We start from the raw sequence: 21098 nt of genomic DNA, 5'->3' as shown, positions 1-21098 counted from the left end.
CTGTGATCATGTGAGCAATAGCTTTGTGATGGCCTCCCTTTCTGCAGCACTTGCTAGCTCATATGCAGCTCCACACAAAGCTCACTCCAAGCTTTAAGCTTCTCTTAAAGTTAGCTTGCCATATGTGGACTGTTCGACACCCATATTCACCAAGAGAAGCAGACAAACCACCTTATACACTAACATACGGGAACCTATAATTCATCGACTCTTCTAACACAGCAATAAGAACATACACACATAGACTCAGTGGAGATCAAGGAAAGTAATGTTCAGATACCTGGTCTCTTAGATGCACACTATACCCAACACTCTTTAATGTCCACATGCTTTTCACCACAGAGAGGTACAATAAACTGTGAAATTGCAGTATACTAAATTCCACTGAAAAGCTGTATAAACATTTTCATAAATCAAAGCATGTGAGGCTGGAGTTTATTTAGCACCACAAAAATAAATAAATGTATGGGATTGGTTCATATAAATCATATATACAATATGTGCACAGACAAAGGGTCATGCAGAATGTGTAATGCACTTGAGCATCTGCCTTTGTCATCAAGTCACTTTGAAGCTAAGCATGAGTGGCAATTTTTTGATAAGCCAGAAATAGGGATTTGATTAAAGATTTCCTAAAGTTAGCAGAAAGAACATCTGTTAACTTCAGCAAAATTCAGAACGCTATGCTTTTGGGAAGCCTGATGAACAGATAGATACTCCATTCAGAAGGGAATAACAATGGTTAAAGGAGAATTAAAAAAAAAGTGTGGAAGAGGCAGGTGGGTGATTTATCAGATCCTCCTTGCTGAGGCTAAAGGGTATATCAGTGTAAGCTCACAAATTCTGCAATCACTCTGGATTTCTAAATCTTATTCTACAGCAAATAGAGTCCCAATCACATCCCACACAACTTTCTGGGAGCTTTTCTAGAGCCTTCAGTGGGCCAATAGTGAATAATGTTTTCTCCTACAAGAGTGAATACAGCCAGTATGCAGACAAATACGTAACTGATGATTAAATTCCTTGGTATTGTGATACCATGTAGAGACCTTACTACCTTGGTGCTACTGCGGTAGACAATGTACAAATATAGCAGCTCCAAACAACTTACAAGCACATGTAAATTAATTACATCTTCACGAAAGATGGCGAATTTCATGGTAATTGATATGTCAGCCTCCTGATAATTGACTCCCTGACTGTTTTACAAAGTAGCAGCATTTTTTGTTTGCTTTTGAAGTGCTCACTTGGAAAAAAATATTGGCTGTAAAAACTCTCTTCAAAACTGAACAGTAGTTGTAAACTACTTCCTTTTTAAAAATATTAAAAAATGAAAAAGCTAAAAGAAAATGAGCTAGAAGAAACATATATTCAGTTGAAGCTTTGTTCAGTTAACATACAATACCCCTTTAAAAATAAAAGAGCTTACTGGCTAATTACAAATTTTTGTTTTTAAAATTAAAAGACATGCTAGCAACTAATAAAATATCCATTCTAAAGTAAGGATTATGTGCATGTCTGAGATAATTCGGACTTCACCAAAATGAATTTTCCTACAGCTAAGAGAAAACAATTTCTAAAAAGAGTGAAAAATCTCCCTTTAATTACAAATTTTTGTTTTTAAAATTAAAAGACATGCTAGCAACTAATAAAATATCCATTCTAAAGTAAGGATTATGTGCATGTCTGAGATAATTCGGACTTCACCAAAATGAATCTTCCTACAGCTAAAAGAAAACAATTTCTAAAAAGAGTGAAAAATCTCCCTTTAATTTTAATGTAAACTTTTTTCTTAACATTTTAATCTTCCCAGTCACGAGTAACATCCTTTTAAAAATCCTTACATAGTAATGCTTCTAATGCTGACAATAAAGCTAGAGAACTATTTTGAAGCAAAGTAGTTCATACACAATATCAACAAAAAGGCATGCACACCACAGTAGTTCAGGCATTGCTCAGATAACACTCTACTGATTCTGTGATGGTCTCCTGTCTCAGCATTTGCTATGTAAATTAAATTATTGTAACACTTTTGAGGCAAACAGTTTATAAATTAACTTTCTCATTCAGCCACAGGGTGGGGGCGTAGCTTTGGGGATGCTGATTTTTCCTAACAGTGTATTGTTATTTAAACAGTTAGGATCTTTTAGAAGACAGTATTGCCACTTGCCCCAAACAGAAGTGTTATGATTTTTGAAAAGACTTCAACTGGAGACACACTGTGTAAATACATGAAAATGCTGTAGTGACTTTCAGAAGAAATCAAAAGGTTAAACATAAACAACTTGAAAGAAACCCAGTGAATTTAGAGTCTAATCTGACCTTCTGAAGACTTTGCTTCCCTGTCCTTGTTTCAGGCCTGTGCTGTGGTGCTCTTCCATCTCCCACAGCGCTCCTCAGTAGAGCTGAGATCTGCATAAACGCCAGAATTATCCCTTGCTATTCCCTTCCCCTCAGTACTTTTCCCCCAGACTCCTTACATTTAAGGAGATGAGCATTCCCACATTTTTCTTCCCATTTGAGCAATCGTGTTTCAGACTGACTTAGAGTGAAGGAAACATTTCTCGTTGATGAGGTTGCAGAAAGTGGTATTACAACGTATCACAAGAGTCACCTTTGTGAAGGTGCACCTTTCGCACCTTGACCCAAGGCTACTCCATAAGGAGACTTGGCAAAGTAATATATTATTGTTACTTGATACAGGCAATTTCCACACCTAGGACTGAAAGCATCTTAGATATTTTCTTTATATTGCAGACCTGCAGCCTGCTGCAACTATATCTTGACTGAAGAGCTGTTTTTTTATTTCATGTAATATGATATCCATGAAGCCTTCAAGATGACAGTTGTATGTGTTGGACTGCCATCATTTTCTCCTGAATAGAAAACTCGATGACTAGAATAAAGAAGATCAGTCAAGACAGAAGAAAGTCACTATTAAGGCAAAATACCCAAAGAGGTATTTTGTTTTAGCCTGAGGAAGATGATGATTTATTGCATTATTTGTGTTAGTGTTTAAGGTAATAGATTTGATAAGTGTCTCTATCCTTATGCCACTTAAAAGTTCACATTATTAACATTTTTTAAATTTCCTCTGGACACTTTTTTCTTCATCCGAAATCAATAAACACATATTTGTAGTTTGACAAAAGCCTGGCAACTTTCTCACGGTGTAATGAAGATGTTTGAGAGAATCTCCACTGGTATGAGTCAAGTTAGCTTTTTGGAAGTCAGTGGGAGCAGCACTGAACTGCAGGACTTGGTCTATTTTTGTTTGCAATTTGCCCTGTTCACCCCCGCCCCTATGGGTTGCACTCACTTTGCACAAGCAGTTACTACCAACTTACACCCCATATTTTTGATTCACGGCAGTGAAACACTTACGTTTGTCGTATACATTCTCTGTTGGCATGGAAGTCTGCGGTAGCTTATTTCTGCATACTTGTGTACATTCTGGTGTATGTACTTGTGTACATTCATGTATGTACTTCTGTGTGCGAGTTGTGTTTGTGTGTCCACCCCTCAGTGCTGTGCAGGGGAGGGGTGTCTGTGGATTTCGGTGCAATGCTCTGTACGAGCAAGTAGCCGCGGTGTGTTTATCTCCCTGCGCTGTGTTAATGTGGTGTGGGGGGGGTGTGTGAGTCCAGTGTCTGGGTGTGCTGGGTGAATGTAGCGTGTGGTGTGGGGGGTTGCAAGTGCACGGCGTGTGAAGTGTGTGGGAATGGGCTATGTGAGCACAGGGTGCGTGGTGTGTGTGTGAGGCATGTGTGAGTGCAGGGTGTGAGGTGGGGGGGTGCAGGTGTGAGGCAGGGTGTGTGGGGGTGAGGAAGTGCGGGGTGTGAGGTGGGGGGGTGCAGGTGTGAGGTGGGGTGTGTGGGGGTGAGGGAGTGCGGGGTGTGAGGTGGGGGGGTGAGGGGGTGCAGGTGTGAGGCGGGTGTGAGGTGTGTGTGGTGTGAGGAGCTGAGGGTGTGTGAGGTGGGGGGTGTGAAGAAGTGCGTGGGGTGAGGAGATGAGGGAACGCGGGTGTGTGAGGGGGTGTAGGTGAGCGGGGGGGGGTGTAAGGCCGCGCTCCGCGGCGCCACCGCCCCGCCCCCTGACACCCCCCCCCCCCGCCCGCCCGCGCTCTCGCCTCGCCGCCCCGCCAGGCCGCTGCCCGCCGCTGGCCCGGCCAGGCCCCCAGGGGCCGGGCTCCGCCGCCTTCACCCTCCCCGTCCCGCCCTCCTCGCCCGCCTCTGGCTCCCCCCCGCCCCGCCGCTGGGGCTTCCCTTCTCTCTTCATTCAGCGCTGCCTCGCTGCTGAGCGCTCGCCGCGCCGCTAGCCCGGCATGTCCCGCAGCCGGGCTCCCCTCAGCGACCGGCCCCTGTAGCGCCTCCACCCGCGGGCGAGGCAGGGCCGAGGGGGCGGCAGGGGGTGCCGTTGCCCAGCCGCGCCGGGCACCGCGCGGCCATGGGGGGCTCCTGAGGCGGGCGAGGAGAGCGGCGGGGAAGCGGAACGCCTCGCCCCGCGGCCGCCACCATGGAGGAGGCGCCGCCGCCGCCGCCGCCCGGCGCCCCCAGCGCCGCCGAGCCCACCGGTTGCCCCAAGGACACCGACCGCCAGCTGCGCCTCCGCCTCTGCGTCCTCAACGAGATCCTCAGCACCGAGCGGGACTACGTGGGGACCCTCCACTTCCTACAGTCGGTGAGCGGCGGCGCGGGCGGGGGAAGCCCCCTCAGGGGCACCGGGGGGGGCTGGGCGGGAGGCCCGGCCCGGCCCGGCGTGGAGCGGCTCCTCCCCGGGCGGGCCGGGGGCTGCGAGAGCGTCCCGGCGGCGCTTTGGCACAACTTGTGGGAAGTGCCTGGGGCCAGGCCCGCTCCGCCGAGGGGGAGTTTCTTCTGCGAGAGAGGCTGGGGGGGGTGTGTGTGTGTGTGTGTGTGGTGTGTGCGAGGGTCCGGCGTGGGTAGAGCAAGACCGCCAGCAACCGCGTTTTCTCCTCCTCCGGTGAGGGAAAACCCTGCCGCCGGAGCGATGGAAGTGCCGGCTCTCGCAGCATCCTGGCGGTGCCCTGGCCGCTGGGCCGGGGGAAGCACGCGGGTGTCTCTGCCTCGCTGGGGGGTGTCAGGGAGGGATCCAGAAATGAATCTGCTTTTCAGAATGCCTCATCCTTTTGTTGTTGTTGTCGTTCAGAAGTTGCTGTTAACACCCACTTGGAAACTACCCTTCCTGCCTGTTACTTATAAATAAATATATGTATTTTGCTGTAATGGTAAGCATAAATATGTGATTGGGCCGGGTGTGTCTGTGCATGTGGAGACAATTATGCCCGCCTCTGAAATTATCCACAGATTAGTTCAGAAGTAAACTCTATCTGGCTATTTCCTTTTTCTGATATAGGCTCTGGATGTGAAATTCATCAGCACACCACCACATTCCTGCAAATAACTAGAAGAGCCTGCAGTAAAAGTTACTAGATAACAGATACACGATAAAAAAAAAGAAGAATAAACTATTTGATCACACAAAGATCAAGAATCAAAGCAAGGGAAGTCTCTGCAGAGATTTCTAAAAGATTGGACAGGGCAGAAATTCTTTCTGGTGTTTTGCTAGATAAGTACTAAACCCTGATTTCATCTAAATGGGCTTAGACCCTGGGCCCTTTTTTACTTATCCTTCTGGCAAGGTTGTTCTTTGTTTATTTTTTAAAATCAGTTTGTCTTCAGAGTTTTTCAGATTCACCCAAGTGGCAAACTGTCTAACATAAAAGATAAATGAAGAGGATGTGGTTGCTTTATGAACTAGTCTCTACTTAAATCCTCCTTTTCTCTCTCAAATAGTTGAACTCAGAGTCTTTAATTTCAGAAAGCTTCCGAGTGAAGTGCCAGTTAGCTTCCTTCAGAACTGGGATTCTGTCTCACTGTGAGGAGATTCTTAAAAAAACTGCAAGTTGCAGAAGTGCCCCACCCTACAGACAGAACAAAACAAAACAAAAACCCTAAGAAAACTCCTCTGTCCTAAGTACTGAATTCGAGATTTTGTCAGCTGCAGGCTGGAATACAGATTCAAGCTGCATATATTTTTAGCTTTAGTTCTTACAGCTAAATGCATTCACAGTGTTAACTAATGGGATTTTCATATACTAAAACCCAAACCAAGTCTTTTATTTATTTATATTCATTAACTTGGCAGTTTTCATGAGAGCAGTAGTGGGTAATATGCCTTAGGTACTGGCAGGAGAAGATAGGGACAGAGTATACTTGGCTGTGGTCTCAGGATGGCACTGCAGACAGTCAGAGCCCTTCACAGTCACTTCACAGTTCACTAGCTACTAGGTGTAGATTGACTGTAGTATTATCTTGGGAGAGTGATTCTGATAGTGCAGCTTTACCCCCGTATGCAGTTTGTGTTTTGGTAATTATGTTTTAATAAAGCCCTGAGGGATAGGGTCTTTCCTATCTCTAGACCTTGGTTTAGAACAGCATTCACACACAGGCTTAGCTTTAAGCATGTGTTGAATGTTCATGTGCTGTCCTAAATAATGACAGTTTCTTCAGTCATTGACCTAGTTTTTGTGGGCTGAATCTCTGTACAACTGCATTCAAATAGTTGAATGGAGTTAGCACCAAGGAAAGGAGAATGAGGATCTACAGCAGTATGTGAGGGTAAAGAAAACAGTAGTGGGATGAAATTTTTAAAAATAAAATTTGGAATGAGAAATATTTTCTGCATAAATTTGGTGGATGGCCATAACTTAATACCTTCTAACAAGATAACGCAAAGGAAAGAATACTGCCCTGGCCCCTACATTGGGCAGCTGACATGACATGCAAGGATATATAATCTATTTAATCACTGGAATTACAGGCAGTTATAGGGCAAAAGTTTTGCCTTATGACACTACTAAAAGTAATGCTGTAGCACTGGGACCCTGTATTGTCAAATCTACTTAGGCCTCACAAATAAAGTCCACTTTACTCTCGTGAGTTTGTTTTTCTGAGTGCTCTGACGTTACTGCATAAGAACTGCTGCTTCTGCCCCATGGGTCTCTTTCTTACCATCTCATGTTGTGTCTGAGTAGCACTTACCCAGTGCAAAATAAACATAAACTACTACACTTTCTGGGGTAATGCACCTAGTTAACACTCAAATGTGGTTGTGTGAGGTTAGGGGTTTTTTTCATAGTGTGAATTGTACTGAAATCTATTATACTTCCATATGTTGCAGAAGCAATTTTGGCTGTAGTGGAGAAAAGACTGCACTTCCTCTGTGCAGGACAGCTGCAGTTCCCAGATCTTACGGAAGCTTGCTCCTGTCAAACATGAGATGAGAGATATACGGGTTACAGGTTCCTTTACTTAAGGAACTTTAATAGCTTTGATAAATAAACGAAGGCTAAATCTCATATCTTTCTATCATCAGAATGAGTTTTCCCTAAGTAGGATGGGACAGTGGTGCTTTAGAAAAAGGTTAGTTGAGGAAATTTGTGCTCTTTGTTAAATATTTGCTATTGAAGCCCGAGTCCTCATTAAGTATTCTCAATAAACAATGTTTTAAAAAGCAAACAACTAAATTCTATGGGTTTATTCACAGCACTAAGGTTGCTTGCTAGCAGCAGCTTCCTGTGTTCCCTGGTAATGTAAAAGAATCTCTTAAGTATTTAATACTATGGACTTGGAAATAAATCAAAGTAACTTTGATTTATTAAGAGTATTTTGGTCCTTTTTAGACGGCTAATATGTGACCATGTTAAAGGAAAGGTTTCCTTTTTCTTTTCTTTTTTGTATGCTTAGAAACCTTTTACTGCTAAGCTACAGGGAAAGTAGGTTTGCTATAAACATAAGGATTCAATCCTTATTTGCTTTGCCTAAGAGATTGTGGTCCTTATTTTGCTTCCATAGATTAATAAAGTGGGTATCGTTAAAGTTACAGAACATGGAGTTCTCTTTTCTTAAAATAAAAATTGTGTTAGTCACCATGAAGAACATTTTGCTGTGAGTTTTGTACTCATTTAATAAAAATGCTCCAGATGTTTACCTATTTAAATAAAATTTAGTTTCTAGAATCTGTTATATTTCATACCTCAAGCAATTCTGACAAATGGAGTTATATCTGCAGATTTAACTTAGATGTCCCATGGCACTACAGCTAAATTAGGCTATTCAGTCTGTTAGGTTTAATACATCCAGTTAATTTTTTACTGTGTATGTTGTTTGTAACATTTTTATTCCATTGAATTTTGGACACAAGAAGGCATTCGTAGTCATTTTTGCTCCTGTTTAGTTTTTGGTATTCCTGTTGATAGGTCGCGTTGCAGTATTATGTATCAGAACTTTGGAGAGAATGAAACCCAGTAGCTTTTCTCTGTGGTTTGTTCTAGTTCTCACAAGATGAGATGATAATTCCAAGGGATATAGCTATTCTCTTTAAACAGAGTCTGGGTTTTATATTAAATGGTAATAAATACAGATATGATACTCATATGCATATAATGATTTTGCTAGTGTTACTTTTCCTAGATTAAGCCTCAAAATGAGGAGTTACCGTGCTGAGAGAGGGCAAACTCTTACACTAGCTTACAGTTGATGAAGTTACAGATTGATTATGAATGTGCATGTGCTGTATTGTGTCCCATCTCAGCTGCCATTTTGTTAGGCAGGTATGATGTTGCAAGATATGGAATCCTCCTTGAAGAAATACTGTGCAAATCAGGAGTATTAATAGATAATACTGCAGTTATGCAGATATGTTACTAACTTCGTTAATAAAGGCTCATTACACAGCCAAACCTTTTAAACAGTAGGGAGAACTACAGGGAATGGATGAAAACATACTGCTGCCAATGTCATTAAAGAACTACTGATCAAATATGAAGCAAAGTGGAAAATTGTCAGAAGCTAATGGAACTTTACTAAAAGTTACTGATGGAGCAAGATAAACTTCAAAGAGATAAAGGCAGATAATTCTGTTGTAAGTCTCTGGCGAGATCATAAACCATAAGGATTTTCAGTCTCCAGACTTCAAGATTCAATTAATCCTCTGTCTCCCTTTGGCCTCTTTTAACTCTCTGTAATGTATGCAGAAATGTTTACATTTTATATGTGATATTGTAAATATTTATTTTCTATGTGACAAAATTAAACCAGGTGATAATTTAGTTTTGATAAATGTCAAAGCATCTGTCTGGTGGTGTGCAGTTTTGCACAAGTTATGTGGCTGACAGGAGAGTCTTTGGGTGCTGAGATGCGATGTCCGCACATTTTAGCCCTTAAGCTTTCCTGTTCTCTAGGTATCTGTTCTTGCCTGTGTTGTCAATCTGCATGAAAAAGTCACAGACAATTCATTGAGAAAAGAAAGGTTGTGGTTTGTTTGAATGCTGCATGGTCATTCCACAGAATCCCAGTCAAATCTGTGATACTAATATTGCAGTAATTAAAGACCAAGGAGTCTTGTAAGACTCCTTTCAAGTAAGGAGACACAGGAGCCCTGAGCAATTTCAGATGTACTCATTGACCATCATTCTAAAAATAGATTGAATAGTGGGTACACAACAGTTAGATGTCAGTATTTAAAGGTTTGGTTTACCAGTTTGTAGATATAATCATATGAATTACATGTGAAAGTGTAGTAACAGTAAATATCCATACACTAGACTGCAAAGGTAGGTATTTTGTTGCATACACATCTCCCCCTTCCCCCCCCCCCCCCCCCCTTTAATTTCACTGAACACTTAGCTCTAACCTGCATATGCAGCTCCCACAGCTTAGGTAATTGCAAGTATATAAAGCCAAATTGTTCTCCACATTGTATATAAATACGGCTCTTTAATCTTTCCAAACAAACCACCAACTTGTAAATTTTGATGTCAGAATGACAGGATGTACTTTTAGCTTGAGCAATTGCTGTGTGTTCTGTGCAGGCATGAAAATAGTATGAAAGTTGAACTGTCCTTATCAGACACGTATCAAGTTGGATAAGTAGTTGTACCAGGACTATTTTTAGGTTTTAATATTATGCCATCCTTTATTTTTATATGAAAGTTAGACGTCTTTTTCCATCTTATCAATTGTATAAATAAGTTATGTTAGGACACGTGCCATCAGATAAATTAACCCACATCCTACAACAGACTCAAAATATTTATGTTATGCTCCCTTTTCTTGCTTGCTTTGTAGTTGTAATTGATCTAGTATCTCTGGATTTTTGCTCTCCGCCCATCTTGAAATATGATAAGCATCACAGGCGTTTGTGTTTTTTGGTTGTTTTTTTTTTTTTTTCTTTCATATTTCACAGTCTTGTTTGCATCCAAGATTAGGGCTCTGGTGCTCAGACAGAGTAGCAAACAGACCATTTGTCTCGGCTGTGAGGTGTGGTTTCCTGTCCTACCCTGTTCTTTGCCTGTTTCATCCTCAGTAGGTAAAGATAAACTCTGATTCTGGAAGGTGAACCATATGGTTTGGGTAATATTGCTCCTTTATTATGAGACAGCTAAAAGAGCAATTGGGGAGAGGAAGGAGATGGAAAAGGAAATTTGTTTGGAAGTGATCTAAATTAGCTTAGCTATTCTGTTGTTTTGGTCAGTTGGTCACATACAGTCCACTAGAGCCAGTTGTTACAATTGTGAATGATCAAGATTTTCTACTGCTGAGTCTTAACAATGTGGGACATTTTTCTTAAAAGCCTGGTTCCTGACATACATAAATTGAGGAAGATTGCAGCTTTCATTTTAAATGGCATGTTTGTAGCCCTTCTTGTAAAGCAAAGTTTGAAGAGGTAACATTGCAAAACATAAATGCTCATGAGTTGGTTTTTTTTTCAGGGGCTTGCGTTATGACTCTTGAGTTTTGGGGCTGGCAATTCTGCTAGTAGTTTTCTATTCAGACTAAGTGTAGTGCAAAATTAGCTGCTAAAGGCTGAAATGCAAACAGATTAAAAGGTTCTTTTGCTGTGGATACAAAGAGAGAATGTGAAGAAAACAGTCTGGATGTAGAAAGTGAAGCAGAAGTGAAAAACAGAAAAGCAAAACAAAGCAAAGGGAAAGCTCTGAAAATATTTATTCATCTGAGCCTGTGGTCTGCAGAGCCCAGTTTACAACCCATGGGATCTAAGAGCAGGGATGGAGGATACAGAATTCCCAGGTTCTCTTCCGCTCCGAGATGCATGTCCGAGCTTCATTTTTCACTTGGAAAATTGTGTGACCAGCCCATGCCTTTTGCAGTGAGGCTTTACAAATCAAAGATATATAGGAATACAGTAGATTTTTTGTATGAACAAAGCTGTTTAGTTCTTCTTGCACTGTCACAGAATGTCCACAATGAGAAAATGTCAATAAATCCCCTATGTAGTTTCGTAAGTTTACTGCCACACAGGTGAGAACTAAACCTCCTTTCTCTTTGCTTCCCTTAGCTCATTCCAGCTTGGTGTGCATCTGACCCTTGTTACCCTTCATGTCAGGTCTACTTTGGTCTCTTTACATCCTTCAGAATGAGGTGTTTGACCTGACTCTGGCTCTAGTTTCTCCCTCCTATCAATTGCAGTGATACCATCAATCAGTCCTTTTGCCATTTGTCCCTCCCTCTCACTTCAAGGATGCCAGTTGTTGTCTGAACATGTGTCAAGATCTCGGGGAGGGGGGAGAAGGTTGGCTGCCCTGTGCTTTCCCAGCGCCACGGTGGTGCCTCTGCAACAAAACTCACTTGAAATAGCAGTCTGGGAGCTGAGTGAGTATAAGGGAGGGACAGAGACCCTGGGCTTTGGTAGGAAAGGGCATGTGGATCATAAAGTGAAACAAGCATCACAGCAGAAATTGAGTGAGTTGCTCTACACATAGCTGAATACATGTTTGATTTTACACAATTTTTTGCTGTTTTTTGCAGGAAGCAGACCGATACCCATTACGCGACCTTGTTTGTCCCTAACTATAGGAAGCGAAAAAGTTTGAAAGCTTTGCTAATTTTCCCCTTCGCAGGTCACACAGTGTTTGTGCCATAGGCAGGAGTACTGCTTTGCAGGAGTGGGAAATGTGGTTCTACAATTTTACATCATATGATAGAATCATGAAAAATAGTCTCGGAGAGGATCTTGACAAACCATCCCATCATGTTCTGATCTGAAAGGATGGTAATTTCTGATGATTTATCCTGGTGTTTAGATGTCCTTATTAGAAATGTCTTCCTAATGCCTAACATAATGTCTAATCTTTTTTTGCAGTGAGTACAGAGGTGATCTCTTTCTCTTTGCATCAAACCCTCAAGTATTCCATGGATGTTTTCACATTTTGTTTCAGACTAGACTAAATTGTCAAATTATTTTACTTTTTTTCTCAAAAACTATTTAATTTTACCTCTGATAATTACCTGGATTCTCTAATCTATGTGTTTCTTGAACTCTAGTGCCCAAAACACAGGCACAAGACACTCCCAAGGTTTTAGCAGTACCGAGTGAGGGAATGGATTATTTCACATTTTTTGTACATTACACAGGAGTATTATCATAGCACAGGAGCCTTATGAAAGATTTATCTGAGTTTGTACCTGTATTTGAGGACAACTCATTCCTTATACCAGTGACCATGACTGGGTGTCTGCATAGAGGATTTATGGGAGCAGTGTAATATTTAGACTTCTGGGGTGTACCCTGGAAGGGCAACACTGAACCCTCCTTAAGAGGGAAGAGGGAAGAGAATGATGTGTTTTCAAGCCAGCTTTCCTATGTTCAGATCCTGGCAGTCCCAGAGGCATCCCACTCTGAGAGGGTATCTGAGGCTTGAAAAAGCAGGATCTCCCAAGTGCAGTGTCTGCCTGCAGGCATCCAGATGAGTCTGTGATAGATGAAGCTTTTGAGAAATTACTTATTTCTGTTGCCTGCCTATTGTTTCCTTCAGGCACTTGCAAGAAAATATAAGGGACTATGTGTGAATTTCCCTCTTCTTTCCAGCTGTAGAATCTCTTTTCTGTTGTTTTTGTTTCCAGCCTGAAATAGATTCTCAGCCTGCAATGGGTGTTTTCTTGGTAAAGGCCTTGCACTGTTGTAGTGTGTTTTAGGATGTAAATGGTAATGTATGTTTTGACTTTGGTGATGCTTGAAATCACTGTGCAATGGCAGTCGATACTGGTTGCCACCAGAGAGAGTACTGCTGACCCACATATATCTGCTTATCCCCTTGGCCTTCATTATCTGCAGAGACAACCATCAGTTTTCTTGCACGAAATGGGGATTTACTGTGGCCTTTACTGTGGCGAAGGCTTTCAACTCTCCTGCACTTCATCTTTTTTGAGATACTCTTGAAATTAGGAAATATATTCTGTGGACTCATCTAGTTTGTGCAGATTTTTTTTTTTCATTGCAAATAGCAATTGCCATGATTGCAGAAATCTGTTTTGGATCAAATCTTTCAAATTGTCCTGAATGGTTGTATCTCATGGCTTCCTCTCTGACTACATTGCAAGGTTTCTTTGCAGTCGTCTTTCAGCCAGCCCCTTTTGTTTTGTGCTTTAGATGACATGAAAGCATGTGTAGTTCACTAATAATGCTGCTTATTACCATTGTCTTTGTGTTGTGATGGGATACTTAATCCATATTTACACAGCAGTATTTCCGTTAAATGCTCTGAATTGACAGATGATCCCTTGATTATTGCAATCAAAGGTGATGCTATTTCAGAGTGCATGAAGGCTGTTTGAATTAAGGATGTAAAAAGTAGGGTTGGACTTGTGGCATAGGATGGCTGCTCTTTACTCCTCTGTTAGGGTGGCTTCAATCCATTCCTGCCCTGCCCCCCTCTTTGTCTCTGTTTCTGCCTCAGTATTTTGCGTTCTGTTTTGAACTTGCGTTGAAGCAACCAGTTCTGTGTCTTTGAAGGGTGGACTGGAAGCATCACTATCTTATCATGTTTCTTATCTATTTTGAAGAGTTCCCATTTAGCAGTGGGAATGACTGCAGCATTCTTAGCCTTTAACAGCTAGAGGCAAGAAAAAGATTTGAAATATGCAACAGTGTCATTTCTTAATCAGTTACAAAGATTTCATTGTGGAGCAGTGCAATTCATGCAAAGCCACGTCTCATACAAAGACTGAATGCTACCTTTTACTACTTTTCCCTGTTAGATCACAAACTGAGGCTTGGACTGGGGGTTGCACTAACAGCGTGCCTAAGACCTGAGCAAAGTCTTGGATTTAAATACTACTGCAGATGAAGGTTCCTGGCTGATTGCCTCACCAAGCCTGATTAAAGCTTTAACACTGCCTTCTGCACATATGGTTGAGTCAAACTGTAGTGGACATTCAGAACTGCAGATCTATACTGGGAGAGAACCTCAGGGTGGTTATCTACACTAAAATGCCTGACTCCTGCTTATACAGCCTCCTTTACCCATCTGTAGAAGCCACTCATCTGAAGAAGCCTTGGCTCCCTTTGAACTGTCGATCTCAAGACCAGAGTAAGAGAAAATGGCTCTGTGGCAAGAAAACAGTTCCTTTGCTCTTTCTAAGGAGCCCTCCTCCTTGGAAGAATAACTCATTGCTTACACAGCTGATAGCCATATGTCAAGCCATGAGATAGTGATTGACCAAAGCTGAATGGGAGCTCTGATAGGCCCCTTGAAACCTAGTGACAGAAAGACAGGTATTGACTATTCTGGGCATCATGATGCTTATGTAAGCACATCTGCTTTTTTACCTGGTGCTATTAGCACAAGAACTTGTCACAAGCTGGCTGGCAGTGCGACTTCCTACAGCTCTGGAGACAGCTGCAATTTTATGTCCTATAACTTTGAGTTTCAGAGAGGGCAATAGATTTCTACACCTTGATTATTTAAAGATTAGGGTGATTACTGAGATGATGGGACTGTAGAATGGAGTTAAAGGAACATTTATGTTCATGTAAGGATATTGGGTCAATCTCACTGCTATTGCCATTGCTATAATTATTTTTATGGACGTATATCAGCCATACAAATAATACTTTGCTGCAACTTGTCTGATGTCTCATGACTCACAGAGTAAATTTTGTGACCATTCTTAACCCAACTTTCCGACTTTCGTTTTGTACTTCTGGTTTTGCTTGTGGTCAGTGCTTGTGCCAACAGGTTAATTTGTTGGTTCCCAAACCACTTAGCTTATGTAAAATGAGGGCACTTTTTTTTTTTTTTTAAACAAGCACTGTGTTGTAGTCATTAAAAATCTTTGCGGAGTAGTCCTCATTTAGTTGGTGCAGTAATACACTTTCAGTTTAAAAAAAAAAGGAGCAAACAATCTAAAATGCAGGGTGCTGATTATATATTCCCTGTGGATTTGTCAGTTGTTTAGTTGCCACTGTCTAAGAGTTAGGGCCAACATTTTCAGGGCTTCTTCAGGCATATATTAGGAACTGCTTGGCTGTATGTTTTGGGTGTGAAACTTGATGTGATTGGGCTAGGAGTTTGACTTGCACAAATTGGGCTGCGGGTTTAATTGTGAACCAGTGTCACTACCAGTGATACCAAACCCATGTTCTTTCTGCTAGTGTGTCTTGCCCTAATGTGTCAGAATGAGCAAATATTGATCACTGAAAGGTTGTGATGCTCACCCCTTCCCTGAGTGGACCACTTTTTAAAGAGAAAGGCTAGCACAGTCCTTTGCAACTGTGACCCTGACTGCTGAGGTTGCCACCAAGGAGTGATGCTTGTCTTTGTGATTTGAGCAATTTATTAAGGAACAGCTTTGAACCTGTGAGACTCATTTTACTGGATGGCTGTCAGATGTTTACCTTTGTACATGATAGAATGGCTTAGATTTAAAAAAGCCTAACAACAACATCTACATCTTTTTATAATTTTTTTCTTATCTACAGTAAATCACTTCAGTGATAACACTTTTGTTTTGAAAGTTTTGCCTGCTTGTGCTTCTGGCATCCTAGTGTGATTTGAGTAACTTGGAACAACCTGCCATGGGATACATGAGGGGCATACATGTCAGGGAAGAGGGGAAAACATAAAAGGTTGCATTTGGGGATTATTTTGGAGGCTGAGGAAGCTGACAATGAGAGGAGTTCCCTGATATTCAAAGTGTCCTGTGTCACTGGTGGAGGGCCCTGCTTTGGGGACAGACTCCTGATAAGAATTTGCATTTTAGTGAGTTCTTATCTCAGATAGGTGGGTGGGTTTTAGCTACACAGCAAAGTCTCTGGTCCCATGGGACTTTCTGTCTAATCTGACAACTGCTTTGAATTCATCACCTCACAGGGAGCCATTTGCTGTTAACCTCATCACTAGGTGGCTAAAGAAGCCCCTTTCATTTTGTTTGAAGGGGCAATAACAGAAGGTTGTAAAGCTTTTGACTTGGTAAAATGTTTCAGACTCTGAAACTTGATTCTTAAACAGAATCTGGGTGGTTGTGGGAACAATGGACAAGCCTAACGTAGATATATATGAACAGGCTGTGTGCTATTTAATGTGTAGGTCACAGAGGAGAAGGCATGGAGGCAAAAGTTTTTCTGTCTTGCTAGATCTGATCAGTGGTTAATGCCCTGTATTAAGCAAGAGACTTAGGCTACAAATGTAGTAAACAAAACAGTGCCAGGCTTTATTCTCTGGCCCAGAGGCCAACTGGCATGAGCTGGTCTTGTCTTGTACCACTGAACTCTCTGAGTCTTGAAGTAGGATGGCTGCATTTAAACTGCCTATTGGGAATGGTCCTTGGCCCATCCTAACGCTGGCACCATGGCTGGGAATTGTTTAGGAGAATGCTAGCATGCCTGGGCCAAAGGGTGCCAGGAGATATTCTGACGGTTTTCTAACAGAATTGCAAGGCATAGGCCCATGTTCTGGCGCTGATAGCTTACTAGTACAGGTCCCACCCCAGACCGTGGCACATCTTCCTAAAATAGGACTCTGGTATAACAGTGATGCCCATGGCAGAGCTGACACCCAGACCCAGTGCTAGCTTTTCTGTGTTGGTGACTGGTGTGGATGGGTTTATTTTTGATGCTGTGTTGTTATGTGAAAGTTGTAGGTGCCAGGCCAGAAGTGTTGGAAATATGTTTTGTCAGCCTTCCTTAGATTTTTGTCATTACTGACTCTGTTGTTGTCATTACTTGAGGTCTTTTATTTTCTTGATCTATGGAGGAGACAGAAAGGAAATACAGTTTGAATGGGTGGGGACTACTTTAGGACAGTGTGAAAAGGAACTGGATGCTAATTACCTAATTCTGAGTGTCATTACTAGCAGTTGTAAGTTGAGATACTGTAGGCTGAAAACACTTTGGTCCTTCACATGAAGTGCTGCTTGCTCATTTCTGTTTTATTTACTTCCCTTTTTATTGTGGAAGATCAAAGGCTTCAAATGATAATCACTGGACACTTGCATATAATTTTTTAGCTCATATCCCTCTGGGTGCTGGTGGTTCTGTCTCTGTTGTGTTACTGACTTTGTGCTCAGAAATCGGCTCAGATGGGAAGCAGCTGTTTGTGAGGAGAGGGTGTTGACAAGACACAAAATAAGGGAAGAACAGGGGGGAAGATTTCCAGAGAGCTGCAGAAATGTGTTTGCTATAAGTACTCAGTTGTCAGAGGCATGATCCCTCAAAAGGAGAAGGAGAGATGGATTTTGGGAAGACACTTTTCCCAGAGTTTGGCTCCTTCATTGGCTCTTAAAACTTTACATGGGAAACTATCCCTGTTGCAAATACATGTCTCCTTCTTTGCACTGGCACAAGTGTTTTGCTCACATGTGAGAACATGTTCTGAAAACTTGTCAGTAAATAAATAGTGATTTTCAGGCTATATGGACCAAAGATGATTTTTGGGGAGGTATAGTTGAAAAGTGAGATTTACCAATTAAGTTATTTATACAAGTCAAAAGTACCACTTCAGTTTTTAACTTAGTCATTAAATGGTACAGGGCACACAATCCAGTGCATTTAGTGTTGCAGTATCTGTTTTGCTGGGCTTTTTACTGAGTCAGACCACTAGCTTTGCCACCACTGAATTTCTAGAATTCTGCTGCATTCAGTTCTCTGGCCTTCACATTGCACCCAGATTCTTGGTTTACAATTGCCTTCCCTTGCAGTGGATTGCAAAGCTGTTGCACAAGGATGGATAATCTTACTGCACACAGTTTTTTTCACTTCAGTGCATTCCTCCCTCTCTGTTCAGCACTCACAAGTAGTATTTGCTAGAGTAACTGCACTTAAAAGTTAGGGAGCAAGAACAAAAAGCATTTAGAAACAAAAATGGACCAATAAATTTAAGGTATAGTCAAGACTTTTGAACTAAATGCAACTGGAAAGAGTATTGGTTGTAGATGAATGGAAGAAGTCAAAAAGGACGGATCAGTACTTCTGGAATTAGAACAGGTGATTGCAGACATATTACATCATTACATAGTCTTTCACTATTCACCAACTATGATGGTTCTCTGAAAAAAAGCTGTGGGCAGTTCCTGTTGTTATAAATTAAGAATTGTGCACAGTTTTTATTACTTTGCTTTGGGTTTTGTTGTTGGTTGCGTTTGGGTATTTTTTATGTTTGCCAAATGGGGCAAAGCTTTCTTACTCTTTACTCAGTCAGCAAAACACTCCCTGAAGAAATGTGTGTTTTCCTATTTTTTTGACTATTAAGCCTCTCTTTCTTTAAATATTTAATGTACTCAGCTGCATCTTGATTTTAACATGGTGAACAGATCAAGCTGATGAAGCTTTGCTTTATGGATGGATTTGTTGGTGAAGGGTACTGGAAGTTTTCTGCAGTTACACAGAGTAGCAGAGGAAAAGTTAAAAAGAAAGATTACTTAGGATGATATTCTGTTTTGCATTATGTGTGGTAGAGCACCTTTTGAGGATTCTGCTATCTCTATGGACTTTATCCTGTGGGGTGCTGAAGCCAGGAGGAGGTGGAAAAGCTCAGCCTGTTCTAGCAGGTGCCTATCACCTTGCAGTATCAGCATTTTCTGTGTATAGAATATCAACATCATGAACAGCAAGGTACCTCTGGGAATTTCACTCTGACCTCTGTTTCCTTCCCCATTTAAAAACAGCTTAATATGCATCTTGATGTAAAATAAAGCTAGAAAGAACAGCCAGCCTTTTGATTGTTTTTTTTTTCTGTTATACTGTGTATGCAGTACATATGCATGTCATAAGAGATCCTTTTGCACAATAGAGGCCAATGCATCTTTCTTAAGCAGTTGCACAAGAAAAGCCACAATATTTGGAAAGTAAAGTGTGAATCAAAATTTTTACAGCACACAATCAGAGGAACTGAAATTTGCAATCAGCAAGCAAGAATTAAATTGCAGTGGCAGCAGTTGCTATGTCCAGGTGGTGTGTGTTTGGAGGCAAGGCTGCATGACATAAGTTCTGTTTTAATGTGGTTCTGGGTGAGCTGCTGGGGCAGCATGGCATCAAAAAACAGCTTAACCCAGTTGGAAGAAAAGTCTCTGGTTATTTTACTTAGTGAAGAGGAAAATTTTGCTTTGAAGTGCATTAAGAATAAAGATACTAGTCTGTGTTTATGCAGCACTTTTTTGGCTATATTATCTCAAAATAGAAAACCAGTATTTAGCAGGTGGAGAAACTGAGGCACAGAAAGGCAAAATGACTTGTCCAAAGGTTGCAGGGGAAGTAATAACAAGAGCCAGCAACTGAAATTGAATATTTTGTCTTCATACCTTACCTCTTTTAGGAGGAAAAAAATGAGCAAAAGATGTCATACAAGCTATACATCTTTTTTTGTGAAAAAGTGCAACAAAAATTTTAATTCTTTAATTCAGTCTGCTGGCAACCAGCTGACACATCCTTGGCAGTTAGTGCTTGATGAAATGGTGGTCTTAGCTCAATTCCAGGGGGACTGTTAGGCATAACCAGAAGCAGTATTCACAATCTCTGTGCACAGACCAAGAATCGATGGGGATGTAAGGCATTAAGTTTTCCACTCTGGGAGTACCTCTGCTGGATGCAAGAGACTGCTAGGAGAATTTTCCTACTGTAGTCATATGTGAACATACAGTGTAGAATGTAAGTCTTGGCTCTTCAGGAATTGCCAGTCAGCAGCTTGCCATTGCTCTCAGTGAGTAATAAAAATGTAAATAAAGAAGCTATGTTATGTCTCAGAATTACTCAGTAGCAGTTGTCTGAACAGTTGTGCTTATGCTAGAATCTCAGCAAGTGCAAGTGCAAACACTCAGACATCTGGTTGTTTCACACTTGCCTAGTCTGCTTGTGTTACGTGTTAGCTGGTGAAACTAACTCTTCTCAACACTATGCAGAAGTACTTTTTAAAGCAGTAAGTTCAAGCCTGCGTTCCACAATCAAGCACACATTGAGCACAGAGGGTGTAAAAGACAGAAGTGAAGTGAAAATGTTGGTGGTTTGAATGTACTGCTGGTGCTGCCCCTGTGTTCACTAGGAAAAGCCTGTCTGTTCCAGCAAAGTAAAACAGTCTAAGGCCAAACCGAATCCAAGGAGAGATTTGGAAAAAGTTTAGTTACGAAAGTTAGTATATAGAACATTTCACTTGCGTGGCTTCCCTGCACTTCTTGATTTTTGGTGAGGAGCTGGAACTTCAGAGATGCCACAGAAAGGAAGTTTCTTTCTCTGTAATTTTTTAGCTCCAAGGTTCAGACTTAAAGTTTGAAGGCAAATTAAAGTAGTTGAGTCCTGAAATTCATTGCACAAACCCATCCTTCGGGACAGGAGGGTTTATTTTTGGTATGTTTTGCACCTCTCTGCACACACAAGGCTTTAGCTGCCTCCCTTTCATTAATTTTGAAGATGCATCTTCAGTCAGCACCCTTGTTGGGTGTTGTCCTAATTCTCCTTATTTTCACACAAAAAGACTGTTGTTCACCAGCTCTGACTGTCAGAGGTCACTACTGCCATGTGCAAACTAACACAGTTAGTTAGTCTAATATAAAAACAACAGCATAACATATCTCTGCAAATCATGATATTATTGAACCTTTTGAATAAGAGATTGCTGAGATTTTGAGGGAGAGTGGTTTGGAGAAAGGTGGAGTAATGCCCTAGTAGGAACATTCCTTTTCTCTCACCCCAGCTGATAAAATCTTTCTAGAAAGCCAAGACTTATGTTTGAGACACGTGGTATGTTGGGTACTGTAGCCCAAGATGGCGTTAGACTGTTTTTCTCCACT

General features: G+C 41.5%; 1 protein-coding gene across 2 annotated transcripts in view; it reads left to right on the top strand.

Moving 5' to 3' along the window:
- The first annotated feature begins 4293 nt into the window (after nt 1–4293).
- The window catches only part of PREX1 (phosphatidylinositol-3,4,5-trisphosphate dependent Rac exchange factor 1), a 175914-nt gene continuing 159109 nt past the window's right edge, over nt 4294–21098 (top strand). For both annotated transcript variants that reach the window (XM_075018909.1, XM_075018903.1), the window contains exon 1: nt 4294–4680. In XM_075018909.1, coding sequence (XP_074875010.1) covers nt 4516–4680 — 165 coding nt within the window. In that variant the 5' untranslated portion in view covers nt 4294–4515. The remainder of the gene's footprint in view (nt 4681–21098) is intronic.

This window comes from Buteo buteo, chromosome 2 (assembly GCF_964188355.1).
Source record: "Buteo buteo chromosome 2, bButBut1.hap1.1, whole genome shotgun sequence".
Lineage (NCBI taxonomy): Eukaryota > Metazoa > Chordata > Aves > Accipitriformes > Accipitridae > Buteo > Buteo buteo.
The sequence above is the reverse complement of the archived record's forward strand: the minus strand, read 5'-3'. Positions and strand labels throughout refer to the sequence as shown.